Here is a 24,358-nt window from a genome sequence, read left to right on the forward strand (position 1 = left end):
CCGCCAAGTGTGTAAGAACTTATGCTCATGAAAAAGTACTAGAAAGAAAGCCACCATGTTCTGATAATTCAGATATTTGATATCTTGCTTCTTATGCAACTAATTTTCTTTACATCCCTGGTGTTTCCATTAGAAATATGACTCTCCTTCCCTGCCTCCTGTTCAGCTGGTATTTTGGTCATGATAGTTTTTCATCTTTAAGAACAAAGGAATTTTTGTACTTTATAAAATCAGAGGTTCGTGCAGTCCCATGACTTACCTCTGATAATGATAACCTAAATGATTGCAAAAAAAAGTACAAGCAATTGTTACAGGCAAAAAAAGAATTTTCTTTCTTACCCATAGCAGCTGTCAGCTGCAAAAGAAAAATCCAAAGGGGTGCTCCCTGTTTAAAATTATTTCTATTATTACCATCATAAGATGACCAGGCCTATTTTAACCTCTACAAGTGTATTCTTTGTGATATCGTCTTAACTCTTGATAGCAGTCCTCTTGTGGCGAGGGGTTTTATGTATTTTTCTATTTTAACTTATCACATCTCCTGATATTCAAGTTCAGTGTATGTTCTTATTTTTGGAAAAACTATATGACTCTAGATTCTTTGTATTTTTTTATTATTATTTGTTTATTGTCCCTCATTAATCTCTACATTAAACAGCCCCATGTATATGGTCTCTCCTTGTACAAAAGTCTCGAGAGAATTTCTAATTCGCTTCATTATCTGTTTTTGAAATAGTTCTATTTGCATAGTTTTGTGTCGAGAGAATAAAACTAAATGCAGTAGAAAATATACCTCTGGTTTATATAATGCTTGTGTATTGTCAGTGTTATTTTTGATGGTGCTTATAGGCCTTTCTTGATAATGATCCCTTTATGCAGACAATTTCAAAGTGTAGCAGGATTTGCCTTAGGGACCATTGGCATCTTTAACCCTTTGTTGGGAAATGTCTGAAAAAATACCTTAGGCAGAGAAACTTTTTGCTAACAAGTTCCTGAGAAGTATCTCTTTGGCCTAAGAGTGACTGCATATTATTTTAGCAGTTGCACCGTTTATTTCAAAACTCTCTGAATGTAACCCTGAGGACTTGTCCTTCACTTTATTCTGCTGTTTCAACACCTCTCCCTCTGATTCCTCAGTCTTCATCGTTATTACCTGGAGGCAGAACAGAAATGGTGTAGGGCTATTCTGACATTTTCTTACTGTTTCTACCCTCCTTCACACCTAAACTTTACTCATATTCTCATATTTTTAACATAGAACATTCACATAATCTTTTTTTTTTTTCTTTTTTAAATATGTAACACAAGGAAAAATCCTGTTAAAAATGAAAGCTAGCTAAAATAGTTGAAACGCTTCATTTTCTTCACCGAAATGCTGAAAATTGAAGGTAAGGTGGCATATACATGAGAACGGAAAAGCACATTATTTTTGTATCTTTGTAAGAAATACTTCAACTGCTGGAACTTCATTTCTTATGCCAACAAACTAAACTACATATTTGTTCAAAGTATTTAACAGTAATGTTTTGACAGAGAGAAAAGAAAAGCCCATTACCTCTATGTACTGCCGATTTGGGGTTGTCTATTATTAATTCCAACAGTTGCCTTGGGAAAAATAATCCTTACTGATGAATATGGATAAGGTGGCTCCATTTGGCACTCCCTTTCTTCTCCGCAGCTGTCCCTCCCTCGCGCAGTCTCATCGCAGCCAAAGGAGGGCAGGGATGCATGGCAGGAGGTGACCACTCTTGCCATGCAGAAGGGGAAAGACAGAGGTGCTGGCAGCTGCTGCTCGCACTCCCAGCCCTTGTCCTACCCCCTTTCCCCAGCCCCCTGCCCTTTCGCTCTCCCTCCACGCTCTCCAGCAGCAAGGGTACCCCCTGGGGCCTTGGTGGGGCTCCATCCCCAGAAGGCTGAGGATGGATGTGGCCAGCAGAGACCCCACACACGCCACTGTGTCACTCTGAAGGTGGGTGTCGAGCGCCCTTGTGGGCAGAAGCATCTATTCCTAATAAAGTTGACTAAACTGAACCGTAAATAAATGAATAAGTAAATGATTGAGAAGCTGGATAAATGAAACAGCGCTTTATGTATTCCCTTTAAACCAAGCTATTCTGTTTACCAAGAACAGTCATTTAAGGAAAGCAGAAGTCACTGGCGTTTGGCAGCTTGCAAGCCAAGAGCTGCAAGCAAACTGCCTCTGTCATCATTTGAAACCACAACGCTGACAGATCTCTAGCTTGACGGTAGCCCTAAACAGGATTAACCACTTTGGCAGCTCAGGTTTCATCACACTGAAATGGAAATAAGTGCTGTTCACACGAAGAACGGCATTTGTCATATTATTCATGCCTGCGGTGGCCTCTCAGGGTGTACGTGGTCGGTCACATCTTGCCAAACAATGTATGACTTGAAACTAAACCTCCAAGAGTGCTTTAATGGTATTATTATCAGTTAATTCTTCTTTTGGTCTTAGGGTACTAATTGAAACAGATAGCAACCTGGCTGAAACACCCTGATACTCCCGGCTTCAAGAAAAGCACAATTGTGGGTTTATTCTTACAGAGCACATTTATTTAGCAGTTAGCCCCTCACCCACCCATGGCACTGCCTATCACCTGCATTTCATCCGGGGCATGTTCACCGAGGGTTATAGCACGAGCTGAACTTACACAGCGATAATTCAGAGGCCCGATTCATTTGAGGGTGAATTTGGGATCCAAAGACCAACTGGAGCAGCTCCTTTCCCTTCCTCCCCTGGTTCGCAGCTGCTGGGCAGCCCAGGAGGTGGCCAGCTTGTACTCTTGGCTTGCTCCCCCTCCCCGCTGACCAGCTGGGCTCCCCCTTGCTCCCTCGTCCCGATGTCTTGGCCCCCTTCTGCTTTCCCCTGTACCAGCAGAGCCAAGGAGCCATGGGCAGCTGCTGGCAGGTGCCAGCAGGGCAAGGAGACAAAAGAAAATGTCAGGGAGCCATCGGTAGCAACTGCCAAATCCCATGGCACGAGTGCTCGCTTCAGTGGCACCACAGAGAACGTACTGGATTTAGAAGCTGTGGGATCACGGGGTCCAAAGGCTATGTATGAGAGAAATTAGCCCCTTCACACCTACTTGTGCCAGATCGCCTAAAAATATTGCGAGACAACAGTGCATTTGCTTAAATCTGTTCGTTTTCTCAAAGCTTTTGCATAGCTGGAAGAGCTGGGTTTTATTTATTTATGTATTTGTTTGTTTATTTATTTATTTACGTTAACCACCCAGAGAGCTGCCAGACCCTGCCAGACGGACCTCTCCACCGCATGCCTGGGACTGAGTTGGGCAGTGATCCCCCCAGACAGCTGGATAAGCCCCAACAGCAGGGACATGGCAGCATTAGCATCAACTACTGAATTCAAAGGCAGGGATTGTTAGCGCTTCATCTTGTTTGCTCTTCTTCTTAGGGAAGAGGGTGCTCTCTTTTACTTGGATTTCCTCTTTATTTTTAAAGATCATCCAAAGGAGAAATGTTAGTATATTAAAGAAAAGGAGACTTTGCTTTTGTTTGCCAAAATGTGAACCTAGAGCCAGAATAGTTGCCACTGTGGTAACTAAAGAGCTCAACCCTTCATTACCCTCCTGTTGGATGACACTTGCAGTACCCTTTGAAGAGATTTGTTTTTACCCAGACAAGCAGAGAAACCAACTGCATTAAGAGAAAAAGTTATGCCACCTTCCATAGTGTTTTGTGGAGCGCCTCAACCGAGTGACAATAATTAATCATGAATTTCAACTGTTGCAAAATGAATCAGAATTTGGGTCAAATGCATTGCTAAAATATTTGTTGATGCATCAGGATTGGTGACTTAGGATGTGTATTATAGCTTTTGCATTTCGTCCCCTAATACAAATCACTGATCTGGATTATTATGGCCCAGAAGTTGACTTTTTCTTTCCTGGTGCTGATGCTTTATTTCAAATCCCATGTTTATATCAAATCCATAAAATGTTTTCTCCCATTTTATTCATGTGTTTTAGACTAGTTGGAAAGCTTCCTACTACGTTTACACAAGCAGTTCTGCTTCACTGAAATTATCTCCAGTAAAGGGATGATTTTTCTGCCACTCCTAGTTCCAAACAAAAAAAACAAACTAAGGTTGAATATTTTAACTCTCAAAGTAGGATATTTGGAACTAAAAGTTCTGAAAACATTTGATTCACAACATTTCAATTCAAATACAATTCAATTTATGGGAAAACAAAGAAAGGGCCAAAATGGGGTATTTGGAAATACTGAAACAAACCATTTCCATTTACTGAAACAATTTTACTCGATCAGCTTGGGAACATGTTCAAAATTTTGGATTCTATAGAAAAAAATACCATAGAAATGGAAATTTGATAGGGAAGGAAAAACAACTTTCTGTCCAGACCTGCATATTATTTATCCAATGAAGAGGCAGCCAGAAGCTCCAGAGAACTTGATAGATGTGAGGAAAAGAGCTCACTCATCACTTCAAATTTTATCTTTTTTGGTATAACAAATATATTGCAGGTTTTTTCCACAACATTTTGGGAGTAAATTTTTTTTTTCTTCTTTTTGCTTGTCACTGTACGGGAAGCACTCACTTTAGGTAATACAAAGCTAAATAAAACAAATCTGTTTCCCCTTGCTGGGACAATTTTAATCACTGTCAATCCAATGGCAAAAGACTACCCATAGTTGAAGGCTACTTTACCTGAAATTCGTTCTTCACTGCTTTACCTCTACAAATATATTTCTAACTAATACAGCAAAATATTTTAACAAGTTGTGTGGCCAATATTCTGTTCCCACTTATTTCTGTGACCTTCCTGTACCTCAGAGAAGTTATTTTCAGGTTTGCAGCCATGCAAATGAAAATAACATAACTCCTTTTCTTTCAGCGTTACCAGTTCCTACCTGCATATCTAAACACCTTATGTATATACTGTAACATTATAGCATTAAATGAAACTGCTATAGAATGACTGAATGTTTTCACTTAATATAGTCTCAGTGAGTGTTCTTTACACGTGTCATCTGTAATTATTCCTGTTCTTAATCTACACAGTTTAAAAATTGTGAAGGAGGTGATGGCAATTCCTATAAGCAAGAGAAAATAAAAAATAATAATAATAATAAAAAGATGTTATTAAAAGAATATGTCGTTGCCACACTTCAAGCCTTTAAGTACTTCTGAGGCTGTTTCTGGAAAAGGTAAACTTTATTTTTGGGAAAGAACAAAATGTTTACTTGCTATCAGACAAAAATCTACAATTTCTGTTGAATTCACATAACTGGGAGTAGAAGGCAGACCTATTTATGTCTAAATTGTGGCTCTGTTCAGGTAGTGAAACTGTGCATCCTCTTGTATATCTATAATATACTTAGTTACATATTGTGACAGCTTGAAAGAAGGAAGACTCAGAAAAAAGGAAGGCAGTTTAACATTCTTATTGGAACAATTTATTTTTGGAAGCTGGTGGCATGCTTACTGCGGAAACAATAAAACCCTTTCCCTCAGGAAGCTGACACTTTCCAATGCCCTTAAAGAAAGCCTACATTCATTGAATCCTGTTGCTGGCAGGGACCACGGAAGGTGATTTGAGTCCACCCTCTGCCCAAGGGCCAGCCTACCTGTGCCAGCTCTGACCGATGGTGCCTACTTCTTCTTGAAGAGTCTGAGCTTGGAGGCAGCACAACCACCCAGCCATCCTTATAATTTTTATTTTCTCGTCTTTCTTGGTGCATTTTAAACCTGTCTTGACCCATCTGCTATGGAACTGGAAAGCAAATTAATCCTTTTCTCTTTACAGCAGTCTTTCATATATTTCATATACATTCATATCTGTATTGTGTATCTACGTATGTTATTTTCTCTTCTTCTGCTTTCCCCCCTTCAACCTAAGTCCCTGTTGGTTTTTTTTTTAGAGTTTCCTTATAGGGCATATTTTATAGATATCCAATCATTCAAATGGTTCTTTTCTGCTCTCTTCATGGGCTACATATTACTGAAGCCAGACAGACCATGGCTACTGATCTTTTCAAGGGCCATGTAAATCAGACAGTTTCACAAAGTCTGTGCTCTCTTTCTGTATTGTTTTATGCAGTTTGACTTTCTCACTGCAGCTCTCTGACATTGTCCCCTTTGTACAGACTGTGATTCACATAACTCAGACTTTTTTTTTTCACACAATTGCAGCTTTTTTTTTTCCTGCAGAACACCCAGTAGTTCCCCCTTTCCTGTTTGTACAGCTGATCATATCTGCCTCTGCCCAGTAACGTGCACTTATCCCTGTTGAATAGTACCCTCCTTTTTTCAGACCCTATCTCCAGTGCGTGAAATCCTTCTAAATCCTACATCTGCCCTTCAGCATGCTAAAGCCTCCCAGTTTGGTTTAATCTGCAGTTATGTAAACACGTTTTCTGAACCATCATTGAGTTCATTAACATCTTTCTAACCACAAGCTGCTTGTACCAGCTCCCTAAATATCTTGTTTCCCTTGTTTACTTATAGACTATCATATGAAACCATGTCAAAAATCTTACTAAAGTGACACCCAACATGCCATCCAATGCTGATTCTCCTCCACTGACGATACCTCTTACTTTGTTGCAAAAGAGATTAGATTTGACATCTTTTGTTCTTGACAAAGCTGTGTTGGCTGTTACTTGTAAGTGCTTAAAAATAGCTTGTTTACTTGCTCCATTATCTTTTCTGGGCACTGAAATTAAATAAATTGGTATATAACTTCCTATTTCCTTCTTTCCTTTCAACAATACTGTTTGTCCCTTTCTGACCTATAATATCCCTCCACTGTAAATTCTCAAAGATAACCACTAGTAACTGAGATTTCATCAGCCAGTCCTTTAAGTCCAGGTAATGTGAAAGCAGCAAATGTCTGAATGTCTCACCTGGTCCTTTGATAGTCAAGTCTAAAATCCATCTATTTTTCCAAGTATCAATAATGCTTGATATTAAAAAAAAAAAAAAAAAAAGAAAAAAAGAAAAGAAAATGAGGTGCAAAAATATTAAGCAGCTTCGCTTTTCTCAGTGCTGTCTGTCAAAAACTTTCCACTGCTGCCTGATATTGGAGTAATCATTTGTTTGATTCCTTTCCATTTCTGGTAACGTACTTAAAATTTCATGCTACTCCTGATATCCCTTGCTAGTTGCTGCCTTCATTTTCTGACTTCATCCCTGCACGATTGGACTACATTTTTGTAGCTCTCCTAAGTAACCTGACCCAGCTTCTCTTTTCTGGATGCTTCATTCCCGTCTGAGGTTCAGGAAGAGCTTGTGACAGCCAGGGCTGATCTTTTACTCTGCCCCTTAGCTCTTCTGCATGGCTAGTTCACTTTTTTACATTCTTGATGTTATTTCTTTGAGGAACTGCCAGCTCTCTTAAACATCTTTTTTGTCTGCATCATCTCCCAGAACATCATATTGACTGGTTGTATGAGTTCATTGGAGTTTACTTTCATGAAACACCTTGTTTTTATTTTGATGTTGTTGCTTCTTCCTAAAATCACAGAATCTCCCTGCAGAAAAACCCTGTGAAGCCACATATATATGTATACACACATATGCATATACATGTATACACACAACTTTCTTTGTGAAGAACATTGAGAACTTAAAAATCGCCTGGCTTTTCTGACCCAAATAATTCAGTTTAATACCTATAAAAAGAAATGAAAGATGATGGGTAAGTCACCAGAAAAAAAGCTCATCAGTCTGCTGGAAAATGGAAGCAGGCAGGACTCCTTACTCCTTTCCTAATAATCCTGTACATAAATTGTTTGTTTTGCATCAGCTATAGCTCGTAGGTAAAGGCCACATGTGAAGGCACTGTGGACCCATTTGGCTCCTGGATTAGAAGAGAGTGTTAAAAAGTTTTCTTCCATTCCGCTCTTTTTACTGGTGATTTAACTGTGACTGTGTAGACATTTATTCTTACATCTATTATTTATTCTCAGTTCCACCACATCAGGGGTCTAAGATGCTGCCCAGGCTTCCTGGTTTCAGCCTCCTGGGAAAATTAGGAGCAGGGAGAGGACTGCACCAGTTCACGTTTGACAGGCTCTGCAACAACAGCTGTAGAAAACAGCAGTATGTTGTCCCACTGGCTCTCGGGGAAAGAAATCTTCAGATGTGGTATCTAGCACTGGCTTGGGTTTAAAGGACATCTTTACAATATGCTTTCTTTTCCTCCATGTCTCCCAAGGACTTGTGGTGTGACACTTGGCACATTTCCATATCCATCTCTATAATGCAAACAATCTCTCGTTTTCCTGCAAAAGTTCAATATGACAGAAAGGGGAAAATATTTCAATCCTAATCAATCTGCATCGGTTATGAGTATACCACACTTGGCTATAAAGATTTTCTGTAGGCATATGTCAGTATTTCTTTGTCTTTCTCTTGTATATTTGTAATCACTTGGATTAGTATATTTTTACCTGTTTCTCTCATATTTTCTAAATATTAAATATTTATAATTTATGGAAAGGACTCATTTTCCTTGTTTCTGAAGAACCATTTACTACTCCTGAAAATGCTTAAAATAAATAGTTAGTAGTAATTTGCAATGTATGCAGAATACTAAGCTGGGCTGTACAAATTTCACTTTCATACAGAAGAGTTTGGGGGGTTTGGGGTATATATTTTGCTCTTTTTTTTTTTTTTCCCCTTTTCTCTTTTTCCATTAAAAAACCTCCTACAATCTCCTTCTCACAACCTTAGTTCAGTTTTGAATTTAAAATTTCACTTTCAAGTCATGGAAGTAGCAAAAATGAAACTGGGGCATGGAAAACACCAAACATCGGTGGTATTTAAGAGACAATTTCTCGCCAGTTTGACGTACTTATGCCTATCTCGGGCTCTGAAATAAAATCCCGAGAGTTTATACAATGGGAACATACCCTCTTAAAAAGCACAGGAAGGGCTTTTGAACTATTTGAAGTATTTAAAAGTAAATATTTATATAAGTGATATATATATATTTATAAATATTGCGTATTTATAAGCGTGGATCTCTACAAACTATAGAACTTCTCAGGTTTGCGGCGATTATAATATGCATTGCACAGTCGTGATCACTTGTGCACGTATAAGGCGGTGTATTTAAATATTATTTAAGGCAGCTGATTGGGTCTGTGCAGCTGTACCTTCACCCCGACAGTAACACCCAGACCCCGCTGCCGGCGGTCCCAGGGGTGGCCGTAGGGCATTGCCACCGTCGCCTCACATTTCCTAGCCAGAAATTCCTCCCACATTTCCCAGGCGTTGCCCGTTTACACCGAGGCTTCCCACGCAAACACCTGTCGTGGGGTAACCCCCCCCCCCCCCCGCCCTCAGGCGGCTTCCAGGGCGCAGGACCCGCGACCCCCGCCGGCCCGAACCCTTTCCAGCCGCCGGTGCCTCCTTCCCGCCGCAGCGAGGGGACGGGAACGGGAGCACAGACGGCTGCCGGACCAGCAGCCGCTGCCGTTTCCACCGAAGCCCCGCCGGCCCCGGCCCGCCGCGCCGCAAGATGGCTCCAGGGGAGCGGGGCGCCCCTTTCCCCCGCCTCGCTCGGCGAGGGGACGGCGCCAGGTTTGAACGCGGGAGGCCGGCGGACAGGCAGCGGAGGGGAACGGCCGGGTTGAGGCCGGTCGGGCTGCGCTCGACGCCGCCTCACGGCCCCCACTCCATCCCCGGACGGGGCGGATCGGCCCCTAACGGGGCCGCCCCCCGCAGGTATAGGCGAGGCGCAGGGATGCCGCCCCCGGCGAAGGGCCCGGGACCTCGTACCGCGCCTCCGCCGCCGCTTCCCCCCGCGGCGGGCGGGCGGAAGGGGGGCGGGTGCGAGGCCCGCGCCCCCGGTGCCGCTGCCGGGCATGCGCGGTGCCCCCGGAACATGGCGGCGGCGTGAGGCGGGCGAGGGCTAGGAGCCGCTTGACAGGCGCGGCAGCCGGCGCGGGACGCTGGGGACCCGCTTCCCGCCCGCCCGGTGAGTGGCGGCAGCGGCGGCGCTCACCGCAGCGCCGGGCAGGGCAAGGGAGGAGCGGGGAGAGGAAAGGAGGCGAGGCGGGGGTCGCGCCCCCTCCCCGGGCTCCCGCCGCGACCCCCGGGCGCTGCCGGGGGAAGGAGAGCGGGGGCGGCCCCCGTCCCCTTTCTTCCTTTCCGGGGCGTCTCCGGCTGCTGCCGCCTCCGACCCCCCCCCGCCCCGCCAGCCTCGCCGCGCCGGAGGCGGCAGCGGGTCCGGCCGGAGCTGCCCGGGGCTCAGGCACCGGGTCCCGCCCTCTCCGAGCTGCCCGCTCCCCTCCGCGGCGGGCCGGGCTCCCGGCGCGGCGGGTCCCAGCGGAACCCGCCGGTCACTGAGGCAGAAGCGGCTCTGCCTCCCGGCACCAACAGAGCTCCCCTCCGGGGCGGCGGTGGCGGCTCCCGGGCAGCGGGAGCCCCGGTGAGCAAGGGCGGCCCGCGGGTGGGGAGGGCTGCCCGCCCCGCCGGTGCCTCCGTGGCGGGGCTGCGCCCGGGACGGGCCCCCCTCCCCGCCGCTGGCTCCGGCGGCGTTTGACAGGAGCGCGGGGAGGGAGGACACGCCTCCCCCGGCCGGGGCGGCCTCCCCCGGCTCCCCCCACCGCCTGCCGCGCCCTCCCGGGGGTGTCCGGCCGGGCTGCGGCTCCCGCTGCCCCGCTCCTCGCCGCCGCGCCGGGCGATCGCCCTGGCTGGCGAGGTGCCGGGAAGCGTTTGTTAAGCGTGAAAAACGGAGACGCGTTAAAAATCCCTAATTCGGAGCGTGTTCGGTAAGGGGGGGGGGTGGGGGGGAGAGGCGGGAGGGGGAGGGGGCTGGCGGTGGCCGGCAGAGGGGTGTGTGTGTGGTGTGTGTGTGTGTTGGGGGGCACACTTGTCGGCTGGCTGTGGCACCGGTCGTGTTTTCTTCAGGGTTAAACTGCGTGTGTGGCAGACATCGACTGCCCACTAAGAGGGGCTTTCGTCTGCTCCGGAGATGCGTGGTGGTCCGAGGAAAGTAGTTTAAGCGTGCTCTGAAAAGTTCTGTTCTCTTAGAAGTGGCGCTCGTCGTCGCTGCCTTTAGCCACGGGGACAAACTGCAAAGCAGATTGCAGTGCTGTAGTAATTAAATTAATATTCAAGTTAGATTTTATGCTTGGTTGTTCTTTAGCAATAGACACTGGAAGTGTTTTTAAAAAATTTCGAAGTAGTTACTTACTGCAATTTGAAGTCCGTGCCTTTCCCTACAGTTATTTTCTGTTTCTCACTGATGAATTAGGCTGCAGGAGAAATAATCCTAAAGCCTAAAAGGTTTATTGAAGAGGTGAGATACTGATATCTTAGTGAGTTATAATGATGGAAACCCCACTTGTGACGCATGCATATCCTAACTAATGTAGACTTGGTGATTAGAACTTAAAAAGCATGGACTTGGTAGATTTGACATCAGCTTTTCAGAGCGTCCTGTGTCTGACTTGCAAACAGCTCTTCAGGTTCGACTGGTTATAAATTTTTTATTATTCAGAGTAGCGGTCTTAAACCTTTGGATTTTTAAAGCCTTCATAACTGCACCTTGCTCTTTGCAGAGAAAAGCAGTCGGTGAGGCAGTCGCGCAGGGTCGGTAACGTGCAGGAAGGCATTCACTGTGTTACACTTATGTTTGAAGCTCTCGTATTAACGTCAGGTAATAAATAGCGAACCCGTTGTGGCGTACCGATTCTCCACGGGCCACCATCAAGTGCCGCTCAGACCGTGGCAACCCACAGCCCACGTGAGCGGGCTCGCTAGTAGCACGTCCGGGGAAATTACTTGTACAACCAGGCTGCGTGCTTGGGGGCAGGGAGAGCTGGTTATCTCCCTTAGGGTATCATAAAACTTAAGTGCTATTTAAGGATGATATGACTTGAATTGATGTAAAGGAAAAGTACATTGAAGATACTTCTTTTGCTACTTTATGGAAGTTTCAGGAGGAAATGGGGAAGAGTACATGGTAAAACTGAAGCCGAGACCTGGAAGTACTTGTATGGCTTTTAACTCCAACGTAGTCTGCCTTTGAATACAAAAGTAATGTTTACTGATTTTGTTAGCTGATGAAATTGATGCTCTAGTTTTCTATTTGGTGCAAATATGTAGTAATATTTGTTTAATAATGTAGTAATATTTGTGTATCTTTCAGGTTGCTTGGTATTATATATTTTCACAGTAATGTTCAGATTTGGAAAAGACAAACACTAGCTTTTGATTACGTGTTATAGCTGCAAGTATAAACTACTTTAATGTTAATTAGAAGCCATGTAGATAGACAAATGTGACTGGCTCTAATGCGATTGTTCTTAAAATTCGGTCCTATGTTAAGCTTTTGTCTTGATGTAGGCAGGTTCAGGGAAGAAGCAATGACAGTCCTCTAAAATACGTTTCCTCTGACTTTGTATATTCTCACTTTGAATGTACAGATGCCTTTTTTTTTTTTGGTTCTTTGCTGTGGCTGTCCTTGCTGCATCCAGCTCCTGGGCTTTCTTAAGGCAGAGGCATTGTTTTCTGGAATAGCTGCTCCGGTTCAAAAGAGGCATTGAAGAGTAGTGTTTCCTTTACAAAACCAAGTGTAATTTTGTTTTCACCAGAGTGAAATTTGTAGTACTGAGAAAGCATTAATTCCAGTATCTGTCTAAAAGTTGTGTGTGTAAAACAACAACGCAGCTTTATTTAAGAAGAAAGAATGTGAAAAAAGCTTGAAGCAAATTTAGGTAGGTCCTTCTGCCCTTTGTACGTGGGTGTCTTTTTCTTATAATTTTGTCTCCTTGTTTTCTTACTGTTCCAGTTGGATCGTTAGCTGTGTGAGCCGTATTTACTCCCTTTACCGTTGCAGTCGATCCGTAATGGAATGGCTGTACAGGGAGAAATGAAGTCTGCAGTAAAGATCCCTTGATATTAAATAGCATCACTAACAGGAAACAACGTTTGTCATTAACTGTCCAGGACACTGCAACTGGTTTTCTTGCTTGTCTGGGTAGACTACCTCATACAAGGATGGGTGAAATACACAGTTATTCTTGCCTGTTTTAAGATAATCTTTGAAAATAATATTCAACAGTCTACTGTAATATTTTCTAAGTGTAAATATAAAACAAATTACAGGTAGAGACTGGGTTGCTGCTTCAAGGAGTCTACACAAGGGAGGTTGTTAACCAACTTCTTGACCTCCTCACGTTTAAAGTTTTGTTTATTCCCTTTGAAAGAAATAGCCTTAGGCACTCAGCCTTAGTGCTGATTGCTTCTTCCAGAGATTAAAATCTTAAATGTAAAGGACTATGCAGTTTGTGTTCTCTAAAGTGTAAGACACACAACGTAAATGGCCCAGAACTCTGAGATTTTTCTAGCATGTGGGAGAATCCAGAAAATCCCATATAAAGTTGATGAGGCTCAATAGAGCAGTTTGTAAATACGAAGCAATGGAAATGTTAAATGGAAAATTATTTGTGCTTGAATGTTACAGGTGTTTTCATTTCAGGTAGTAGTCCTGGTATTTTTGCAAATATTTCTGATTGATTTGCAGTTTGGCTCAATGTAATTTGAAGTCCCAGAATATTTATTAAATTCTGATACGATTTGGTGAATGATTCTTTTTTTACTGTGGTTTATGTTTTGGTATGTAAGAGTATTTTTACTAGTACAATTTGTACGGTTTCTTTGAAGACTTCTTTTAAGGTCCAAGTGTTCTGTAATTTGGTGATATCTTGATGTGGCAGGAAGCTTTAATATGAGTTAATATCAGTTACATGCAGTTGAGTTTATTTTTGCATTGCAGTGGTGACTGATAGTGAGGTAAACGTGGTGTGTGTGAACAGCTTTACTTGTGATGTCTCCACTAAGTGGAGAGACAATTCATTTGCTTGAAGTAAAGCCTCTAAAAAGTGAAGCAGTTAAGTCCTTAAGTGAGTTGTAGTTTATTACAAGAGTGTATTTCTGTGCAAATACCATTTTTGTACCTTCACGTACCTGACTTGACCTGGCTGGGCAATGTGTACCCAGCTCCTGCCACCCCTTGCTCCTGCAGCAGTGCTGGCCCTGGAGCTGCAATGCTGCCTCTTGCTCCTGGGAGCAGCAAGAGGTGATTTGGTGAGTGACCAGCTCAGTGTGTAAACTCCTCACATTGCCTAAAACCTGTATCCCGTATCGGTGATTTCTTCAAGTATCCGTTGTCTTCTGGGATGGGCAAGGGGGGCTTGCAGGAGTGGAGGAGTGGCTTCAGGTATCTGAGCCAACAGTGAGCAGGCTCCCCTTTTATCCGGAGCAGATGAACAGACGAAGGGTAATCGATGCATAAATGGTGATGATGACCCTCAGAGGTACTCATATCTCTTCCCTGTTAGTCCTTGTGCTTGCTCAACAAGGACACAGATCTGGAGGAAAGTCAAGGAACTGCATCACAGCCATTCAGAAAGCAGCATCTGTCTTTACAAGCTGCCTTATCTCGTTTATTTGGGCTTGCTCTGATACTTTCTCTCGTATACAGTGAACACTGGGCACAGGTATATACAGGTAGACTATTTGTAGTAGAGGGGGTATACTGTCTCCTACCCTTAGCAAGTGTCCTCCCAAGATCCCTGTCACACAAAGTAACAGGTTTAGTTTCAAAGTCCTTGGAATAGGACCAAAAATCCATTATTTTCTTATCTTAGATCTAAATGAATTGAAGAAGTATACGCTTTTTCTTTTGATGGTAAGTTACATGTCTCTCTCATTCCAGCAGTGTAGATTCAAGACTGATTCATAATTCTGGACTTTAACAGATGTCTGCTTTATGGGTAGTGGTTGGTCATTTTGTATCCAAATTGGTGCAATACTAAGTGTGTGCTTATTGTGGTTCTTCCATGTGCTCTCTTCCTGCCTGAATTACTTGCAGAGCTTAATATCAAAGTCTTTCTGAGATACTAAGACCTTTAACAGAATTTTAGTGCTCTTCCATTTGTTTTAGCAGGGGGGTAGCCTTTCTGCTCCACAGGGAAGATGCTGTCTAGATATCTTATGTCCAAACTAATCCTAAAGTACTTTTTCTTTTTTGGATGTGTTGGAATAATGCTATATGCTGCTGAAGTATGAACAGTGGTTTGGACTGATATTTTTTACTCATAAATGATTTATTTTCTGTGCAGCTCCCCATTTGTATGTTGTCATCTAAAACCAAGCAAGACATTGCATTAAAGGTAGATGTCCTGGTTAAATAATTCGACTCTAGGCCTTCAGCTTCACAAATCGGGTCAAATTCTATTTCAGATACCAAGGGAGTTCAGCCTTTTCATGAAAGGGGCAAACTTCTTTGATGGAAATCTAAGTCTGTTGTCTTCTCAAGGTAATATGATATCCCTTTTAGCGTAGGGCAAAGACGAGGTTGAGCCTTTCATCATCTCTAGCATACATTAGTTCAGGGAGCATCTGAAGTTTATAAAAGCTGCAAGAGGGTAGCACCATTTTAATGAGGTGCATACCTAAAATGAAGCATGTTACCATTATTTATGTACTGCATGGAATCTATCAGAGATTAATGCAGGAAGGTTCAGTGGAAGGAGTGCAATTCTTGGGGCACTTTTAAAAGCCCATTTAAAAAGCACAGTTTGTAAAAATGAGTCATGTACATGGAAGAATGTGGAAGGGTATCAGAGCTGCTCAAATTTGGTGGAACTCCTTATTGTCACTATCATCTGTCAGGGGCTCAGAGATTAAAAGGGCTGTAGCATGTTTGATGGCAACTCTCATACCAAATCTCTTGTATGTGTACCGTGCACTGGAATGCTTGAAAGAGGCAGACAGGGGTTTTCTGGAAAGGTCAGAAGATACGTGCTGAATTTAATCACGAAATAAACAGTGTTACTATTAGCTGGAAAACTTTCTATGTGGCGTATAATTTTTTTTCAGCTTGTTATAGGAAAATGCTACCTAGGTCCTTGTCTGAATATTTTCCAGTGCTCAATGGTGTAAGCACTGGGTGGAGGAGGGAGGGGGGGATCATCTCCAGAAAGGTGAGCTCCAGAAGCAGCAGAAAGGGAGATGCTCTGCCTCTGTCATGGGCTGGAGTGGCACACAGCCAGTGACAGCTGTGCTGAGGAAGAGGTGGAGGAGGTAGCCCCGTTACAGCCTGCTTCACCTGTGGTTTTTTTATAATCAGAAAGTTGTCCCGGGAAGTGGGAAAGAGAGATATGGATTTGCTGTGGATGTTCCTGATGCTTTGGGTCTTCACTTTCTTTTATTTTTGAAGGGTGCAGCAAATACTACTGCTGAGTATTTGCAGCTGTCTAGTCCTTTGAGCGCTTACGAGTTCTCTTCTCTGACCTGTAAACACTTTGGTAGCTGCAGAAATGTCTAGCAGCACTGAATGGTGCTTATGAATGTTTGTCCAAATAGATGGACAAATATTTTTGGGGGCATCTGCGTGAAGGATGACTTCTTTCCCTCGTGTAAGCGGATTAAAGAAAAATTTTCCTTTTTAGTTAGAGAAATAAGAAGTTGGGGAAACGGCACAGCCATCAGTATCAGTAGCACAGGTGAGCCCAGTGCGGGAATGCTGGTATGCCTGGAGACTGCAAGCAGCTCTCTGGGGTTTTCTCCCTTCAGAAACATCCTCTGGAAGGGGGAGCTATCAGGAAATTGCTTAAGGGTTTATTTAGTTCTGGTTGGTTTGGTTTTGTGCCCCTGATTAGATACCGGTATGTGGGACCAATGTAGTTGTCTCATTGTATAAGCCAGGATAGACTGCGGAGCGTTGGAGCAGCAGATAGACGTGGTGAGGCAAGTTCTGTCTTTGTTAATATACAGTGGCAGGGAGTCGCAGCCAGAATTATGTTGTTCGGGTTCTCAAGTGGGGAGAGAGAAACAGATACTTGAAACACTGGGTGAGGATGGTAGCAGAAGTGTGTTGCTGCTGGCATTGAGTACAAGTAATTGTACAAGTATTGAGGCAAGCGTGTTGCTCTGAAACAAGCGGACTCCTCCTGGGGTGCTGGCAGCAGACTGATCCTATGCAGAAATGTCCCAAGACTGTTCTCCATACCTTCAGTGAAAAAAAAAAATAAAAAAAAAAATTGTGCAGCCTATTTGACTTTCATAGATTTCTGCATCAGACTAAAGGTGTTTGTGTTTCTCTAGATACTCTGTTGGATGAACAAAAAATTTGGACCACAGGGATGGATTTGCTGGCTATGAAATACGTGGCTAGAGCTCTGTTAGATCATATCTGAACCGAGCTTCCACAGTCCTTTTCAAGTTTGGAGGCAATGTAGGTGGGAGGAAGCCAAAGTTGCTGAAGAGGTTGTAAAATCTCTCTTCCACCATCCCTCCTCTGCTTGTCTTTCTCCCCCTCGTCCACTTATGTACACATACTCCCTGACTGCTGGTTTTAAAGCTGGTGGCATTGCTTGTTGTCTGCCAAAGACAAGCGCAGAAAAGCTCTATAGGGATCTGTAGCATCTGGGCATCTCTTCCCATGTTTGCAACAGCGATTTCTTTTCTCCCTTACCTGCTGTATTTGCACTGTGATAAAAGTATGATCGGTGCCTCACAGAACAAATAGTTCGACAGCTCTCTTCTGTGTCAAGGGAGGCAGAGGAGATGTATCTGAGTGTAGAGAGGATTTCATGCAGGTACGTAGCTCTTCGCCAGTGCTAACCATACAAAATGGTTGGGGGTTTTTGGTGCGTAATTTAATTACTTTGCTTTATGAAAGAAATTTAGGTTAGGCATTTGAACAAAGCCAGGTTGAATAATGATGATGAATGTTTTCAGGAAGAGTACTTCAGGCTTGAAAGGGGAAGTGGAAAACAGCACAGAGATTGAGTGAGCTGAATTCACCAAAATGTTTAAACAATTTGTCGAACTCCTGTGCTACTGTAAATAAGTACCAGTAAACTACTAAAACTGGCAGTTTTACTTAAGATATGTAATGTAAGTGCTGCAAGCTGTATTTTTGATTTATTTTAATATAACGTTAAAATAACCTTTCATGTGGGAAGACTGGCATTTTAAGAATATTTAAAGCTGTTAATGGCCAGTCAGCCGCTTTGCTGAACTGCTGACTTCACACATACCATTTCCTTTTTCAGGTTTTTACAACCCCACATCTTCTGACTTTTAAAGCAGGATGGGGAGGGAGGGAAAGAGGAGAAAAGCTATTTTTGTTTTCCACTGGTAGCCATAGAGCAGCTCTAAAGTTTAGTTTTTAAAATTACTCTCAGATTAGTAAATGTTGAATCTACGTGACATAAATTGTTTCTGTTGTCTGTTGATAAAAGCTGTACTATTCAATTCGGAGACCTTACTTTTTGCTGTTCTAATTTATAAGTATTTATTTCTTGTTTCAGGAATTTTTAGGACAAATCTTTGGTCTAAACCTTGTTAATGTTGCTTTTGAAAATACACAATGCCTTGCTCTGTACTGAATAATACACTTAGTACAGTTTGAGAGTTCAGAGAGATTTTTGTAGTCTTGAAATGTATGACTTACTGTAATTACAGTTGCTCATATTCTAAAGCAGATCGTAAACTTACCTGGAGAGAGGGCAGAACATTTACAGGCAGTATTTTACTGCTGACAGCTTAAAAGTTTGTTTATGCTAATCACTTCATAAATAGTGAGCAGTGCAGTGTTGGTGACTTTCTGCGGAATTTTGCAAGTGCAGAAAATTTCATCTTGATGTTAAGGCAAATGACATTACAAAATGATATTTGTAAAATACTAAGTACCCACTCTTCCTTTAATAACTTAAGAAATATTCAAACTTAGTTGTAATGATACATGTGGCTAGCTAATATTTGCTTTTTTGAAAGCCCGTAAATTTGACAAAAGCCTATTTCTCTTGGCTCTGTTTTTATCAACTATAAGAGAAGGTATTCAGATATATCAGCTCATTAGAAATTCTGCTGTATGAAAACATGGAAGTTTAATTTCCTTTTCTTGAAAGAATCTCACTTTTTTTTTTCCTACAAAGAATGTTGACTAAAAGGCATTCCAACTTGGATCAAATTTCTAAATTTCTTGTCAGAACACTGACTGATTACGTATTTCTGTGCATAAATGAAAGAAGACCTGATCTTTATGTTTCGTTTTGAAATCATGTATGTGTAATGTTAACTAATACTGATTTTACAACTACAAACCTTTTGTTACATTTTATAAACTTCTGATGCATTTGTATAAGTTTTTTTTCCCTCTTAGCCTTTGAGATCTTACTTTTCTATAATGATGCCACAGTATGCTCTAAAAGGTGTAAACTGATTATCTCTTACAGAAATAAGGAAGTATATGTCTTGAAGTATACTAAATGAATTTACACACTGGGTAACTTGCTGGAAAGTAAATTTTCAGGTATTGGAAATGTGGAAATACTGCGTTTTATAGAAATACTCCTTTTAAGTCTTACTTTATTTGCCTCTTTTCAACCCCTTAAAGACTTGTGAAACTGGTATGAAATAGGGTTTTTCTTTAAGAGAGAACAGATGAATAGATGATTAGGTTTAAAAATAGGTATTCCAGATTTGTGAAGGATAACTTTGAAGGAATGCAGCTAAGTCACACTTCTGGTGGAAGCAACTGGTGCCTGTAGGTACACGTTACCCATACGTGGAAGCTGGAGTGGGAACTGTGGCTGCCAGACTGTGTGTCAGTCCTCGGAGGAAGCCATGCAGGTCCTTTTCTTGAAGGGCTCTCTGCAGTGTTGGCTGTAACAAACAGCAAGAAGGGAGCGTGGTGATACTGGCCAGCGATTGTAACTGGTGTCTCTTATGAATGCTGGTGGTGAAAGCAAATATAGGACTTGTACACACGAAAGAGTTGGGAAAGAGTATTTCTTTGCTTACATTGTGCCTATTCTCTGTCTATAACTGGTTTTGCTGTTCAAACTATACATAATTCTTTCCCCCCTTGTGTATGGAAATTTGATCTGGGAGCATTTGTAGAAGACAAAGAATGAAGAACGAGAGGGGCAAGTATAACTCATTCAGATTGAGCCTAAAAAATGTCTGCCTGTATTTCAAGCTAAAATTAAGAAGAACTTAATGCTTCAAAGTGGATGTTTTGTTAGATTCCTCTTCTGTGCTGTGTATCTTCATAATAAAAGAACAGCCTCAGTCCTTATCCATCAGAGACTGCCCATTGATGACTGTCACTTCCACCCCTTGAGGATGGCAGTGATGAGGTCTGAGATACTGCATTTATACCAGTGGTAGGGTCAAAAAGCTAACAGGCTCTGAAATTGGTATTACTGTCTTACCTCTGAGAATGAGGTGCAGAGTCATTGACAGAAAAACCCTAATCTTTTTCATGGGGGCTAAACCCACAATCTACTGGTTGCTTAGGCTTGTTTTAGATGTTATATTTATCTCTGTAATTCTGTGCTATGTATTTTTATGAGCGGGCATGCTGTCAAGATAAACGTGCACTGCAAAGCCTTAAATATGCATGACTTTTTTCAGGACATTCGGCTTACTTGAGTGCATGGCTTACAGTGAGAAGGATAATGGAGATCCGTAGAAAGCAAAACAGAGAATGATTTTGACATTTTCTGTAGAATACTAGCTTCTTTGAAATGCAGCAATACATGTCCTTTGAGAAATTCTTTCAAAATGAGAAGAGCAAAGTTAGACAGGAAAAATGTTTTTCATCCTGTTTTCTGACATCTAGTATTATGTAGTAGCAGCGCAGAGAAGGTGAAGGCTTAGGCTTGTCTACTAATACACTGCTTTCTGACAAAGGGCTGTCACAGTGGGAGGTGGCTAGTAGAAGTGATTTGGGGGGATTAACAATAAAAACTTCAGTAAGGAATTAAAGGCAGATGAATGCTTTCCATCTGATTTTTAAAAAAGTAACTGATGTAAGGGACACTAATCAGAGAAGGAATAAAACTCAGTTTACAGGATGAATTGAGATGTAAATGATGCAAATAATACACTTCGTGAGTGTGGAGGTACTCCATGCTCTTTAAATTGAAGATACTTTGATGATGAATCCAATGTTATCCTAGGTTCCTAGACTTTTTTTCTTGGTGTTTTCAGTTTCCTTAATTTACAGCAAACAGTTTCTCACTGGTGTCCCATATGGATTCTGAACTGCCATTCTCTAAATCCGTGAGTTTTGGCCATTTTCTGTGTATGACTGACAATCACTATGCTTAGCTTGGTCTTTATAACTTTGGTTTTTGTTCTGCTGCTTTGTGCACCCTAAGGCCATTACGCTTCAGCCTTGCCATTGCATTTCTTTGTTTGTGTATTTCTGACCTTGTTTAGTTTCATTTTTCCCTTTGTTTATAAAAGCTGATAGATTAATTTCTTAACCCCAGCTTTCTGTATCACTCATTTGCCTTGCTTGCTGAGGTGCAGGTACAAGAATGCCTTGAGCTCTGTTCTTTCTATGTAATTTTGCCAAAATATCCCTGGAAGTTTCTCCCCTGTGTTTGCTAGTGGCTTTCTTCTCTTCTGTGGTGGGTGAGCTGTGGGTTGAGCCAGGCTGGTGATGGTGAGTGCAGCATAAGAGGACTCTGTCTTGGTTAGCAGAGGACATAACTGCCTTGCTTATGGTTTGCCGCTTAATGATGCGAGGCGATGGAAAGCTGTTCCTAGGACTGCCCCCTGCAAAAGAAGATACGCTTTATTTCAGACTGACTCTGCTTTTTTTTTTTTTTCTTTTGAGGTAATTGGTTTTCATTTTGCTATAACTCAGCAGCATGTAGTGATTGCTAGAGGCTCAGAAATACTATTCTTCAATGTTTTCTGTGACAAACAGTGCTATCTACAAGCTAATTTAATAAGCGGCTCTAAATTGAATACTTAGGTGTAACTAAGTTTTAAGTAGCACCTCTTTGAAATAGTTATATATTGTATTCCTGCAGTTGCGTTTGTCTCATTTCGAACAGCGCTTTCAAAACTTTCAGTTGTCTTATATTTTTAACAAGCTGGTGGGCATGCTGTAAAATCGCCTATCTGGTACAACACAAGCTAATGAAAAGCTGGAATCCTTTTTATGTTCTGACAGACGCTCCGGTTGTGCTAAACTTGATGACTATCACTGCGGGGTTGGAATCTTTATTACTGCACCAAGTGCAATCTGGTACTTGGAACAAAAAGATAAAAACCATGCACTGTTTTAAAGTAATCTGTAAAAACAGTTACTTTGACTCTGCATCACCTTTCACGATTTATTACTTGCAGCGGAAAAGCTTTGAATTTTTGGGGGAGTCTACGAAAGTATCAAGTATTTCAAATTTATTTGATGGCTTAAAAGGATTTCTGTTCTTAATCCTGATGACCACTTATGCTATGAATGCTATTGTGTAGCAAAACCTGCTTATTTTATGGTAGTATTCAGTTTTATTTATTACTGCTTTCAAGTCTCAATCTTGAGAGTTTTTGTAATAACTGTCCAGCATGTTCACACATGGCACGCACGCACTAAATGAATTCTTCAGTCACTGGCATTTTTAAAACCGTATTTAATTAGTTTTAGCCACGGGACTTGCACTGTATAAAGTTTTCATCGTGCAATCCATCACCATAGTGTGCAATCTCCTCGAAGTTTCACTGAAATGTCACAGTTTCAGGAAAATACTCAGATGCCTCTCTTGTTACATGAGATATGTATGTGTAATTTTATTTTTTTTTTAGCGTGTGAGTATAAGATTCAAGAAATTGATAGATAACTTGCTTTTCAACTATTGTTCCTTTTATGTAATGCTGGAAAGGTGTAGCTTCTAAAAATATTACCTCTGGTGAAATTAATCTTGGAACAAGTCTGCACGTGTTTACATTTTTAAAAAACTCTCGAACTTTTGATAATATCAACTTTAACCTTACAGGAGTTCCTTGAAAGGAAGTGATCAAAGAAGATAATTCAGAAATTTGAATGTATTTTTACCCATCATTACTTGAACAGTTAATGGAAAAGGATAATAAACTTGGTGGCTTTGTTGCTTCGAGGCCAGAAAGCTTCAAATGAGTTTGACTTGAATTGAACACAGTCAAAGTTCAAAAAACTAGATGCTGGAGAAGAAAATCACTGTAACACACACACACACACACACACACACAAAAAAACCCCAAACCCAAAGTTTAGTTTTGTTGTTTTACAGTAGTTTAAGTAATTTGGCCCTTCTAGTTTCTAAACCCCACGAGAACATGGCTTGCTGCTTTTATCTGCAGTTAACATTTCCCTAACAGGTTCTCTGTGCTCTGTTACAAGTCGTAGAGGGCAGGGGTATCAGTGGGCCCTTGGGCCTTTGTGTAGATTTCTTACATTAGTGTTTTGTTTACCCCTTCCACTGTAGTAGTGCAAGTTACCGTGTGTTTTACCCAAAGATATTTAAAATGAATGATTGATTGACTCTCTGCAAGTGAGGCAGGATGAGTGGGTTAGGTTAAAAGTCTTTCTTCCATTTTTCAGTAATGTATGTTGGGGAAAAAAGGGAATAAAGCATGTTTCTTTGTATTAGAAATCCAGAGAAAATGCAAATCATTATACAATTAACTGTCTAAAACAACGAAATACACGTTTGGTTTCTGTATCCTTGCTACTTTGATACATCCATTGTTTACACACGGTTCTTCTACACATAGTTTCTTAAACATTTGCAGCTTAAAACCACCAACTTAATTATGCACCAACACAAAAAAAAAATAAAATTCCTCCTTTCCAAAAAAAGACAACCCAAACCCCAACAACAACCTCCCCCCTAACTTGTTGTATTACTACTCCACAGGAAACTGTTGTGCTGAAAGGAAGAATTAACTGGTCTTTCAACTTCAGCCTTTTTACTGTGAGAAGGAAGATCACAGAAGTGTTACCATGGGGAGAACAGCAGCTAAAGGTAAGGCCTGGTAGCTTTTATCCAAGAGGAAAGAAAATAGGGAACCTGTTAAACTCTCTTGTTGAAGGTGGAGGGTTATTACTTGACAATTACTATACCGCTAGATTAAAGAAGACAGTTTATGGTATATACTGAATACAGGTAAGTTCAAACTTTGCATTGTTTTAGAGTAAATATGCTAAATTTGGCTTATCCTGGAGTTCTGCAAGTTCAACCAAAGCAATTTTGTCCTGTGACAGCCTTGACACTGTTATCCTACTCTAAAATTGAAAAATGTGTCTAAGTGTGATATTAAATAAAATGTACTGCTTTATTCTGTAAACTGCATATAATTTAGCAGGACAATAACTGAGTAGTACAAGGAAGCAAATTTTATCACAGCGGATGGCATTAGCAGCTATCTCTGGAAGATAAAATGAACATTTCTATAGAAATTCATCAACAAATGCAGAGTATATTACAAAGATGTGATTTCTGCTGTGTCACGTCTTCAGAAGTTACTTGTGAGTTAAGTGCTAAAATA

General features: G+C 41.7%; 1 protein-coding gene across 1 annotated transcript in view; it reads left to right on the forward strand.

Moving 5' to 3' along the window:
• Positions 1-10,552: 10,552 nt before the first annotated feature.
• The window catches only part of SCML2 (Scm polycomb group protein like 2), a 72,603-nt gene continuing 58,797 nt past the window's right edge, over positions 10,553-24,358 (forward strand). Inside the window, exons 1-2 of the mRNA XM_074169110.1 lie at positions 10,553-10,785; positions 23,728-23,835. Of these exons, the coding sequence (XP_074025211.1) occupies positions 23,814-23,835 (22 nt within the window). The 5' untranslated portion in view covers positions 10,553-10,785; positions 23,728-23,813. The remainder of the gene's footprint in view (positions 10,786-23,727; positions 23,836-24,358) is intronic.

This window comes from Numenius arquata, chromosome 1 (assembly GCF_964106895.1).
Source record: "Numenius arquata chromosome 1, bNumArq3.hap1.1, whole genome shotgun sequence".
In the NCBI taxonomy this organism is placed as follows: Eukaryota; Metazoa; Chordata; class Aves; order Charadriiformes; family Scolopacidae; genus Numenius; species Numenius arquata.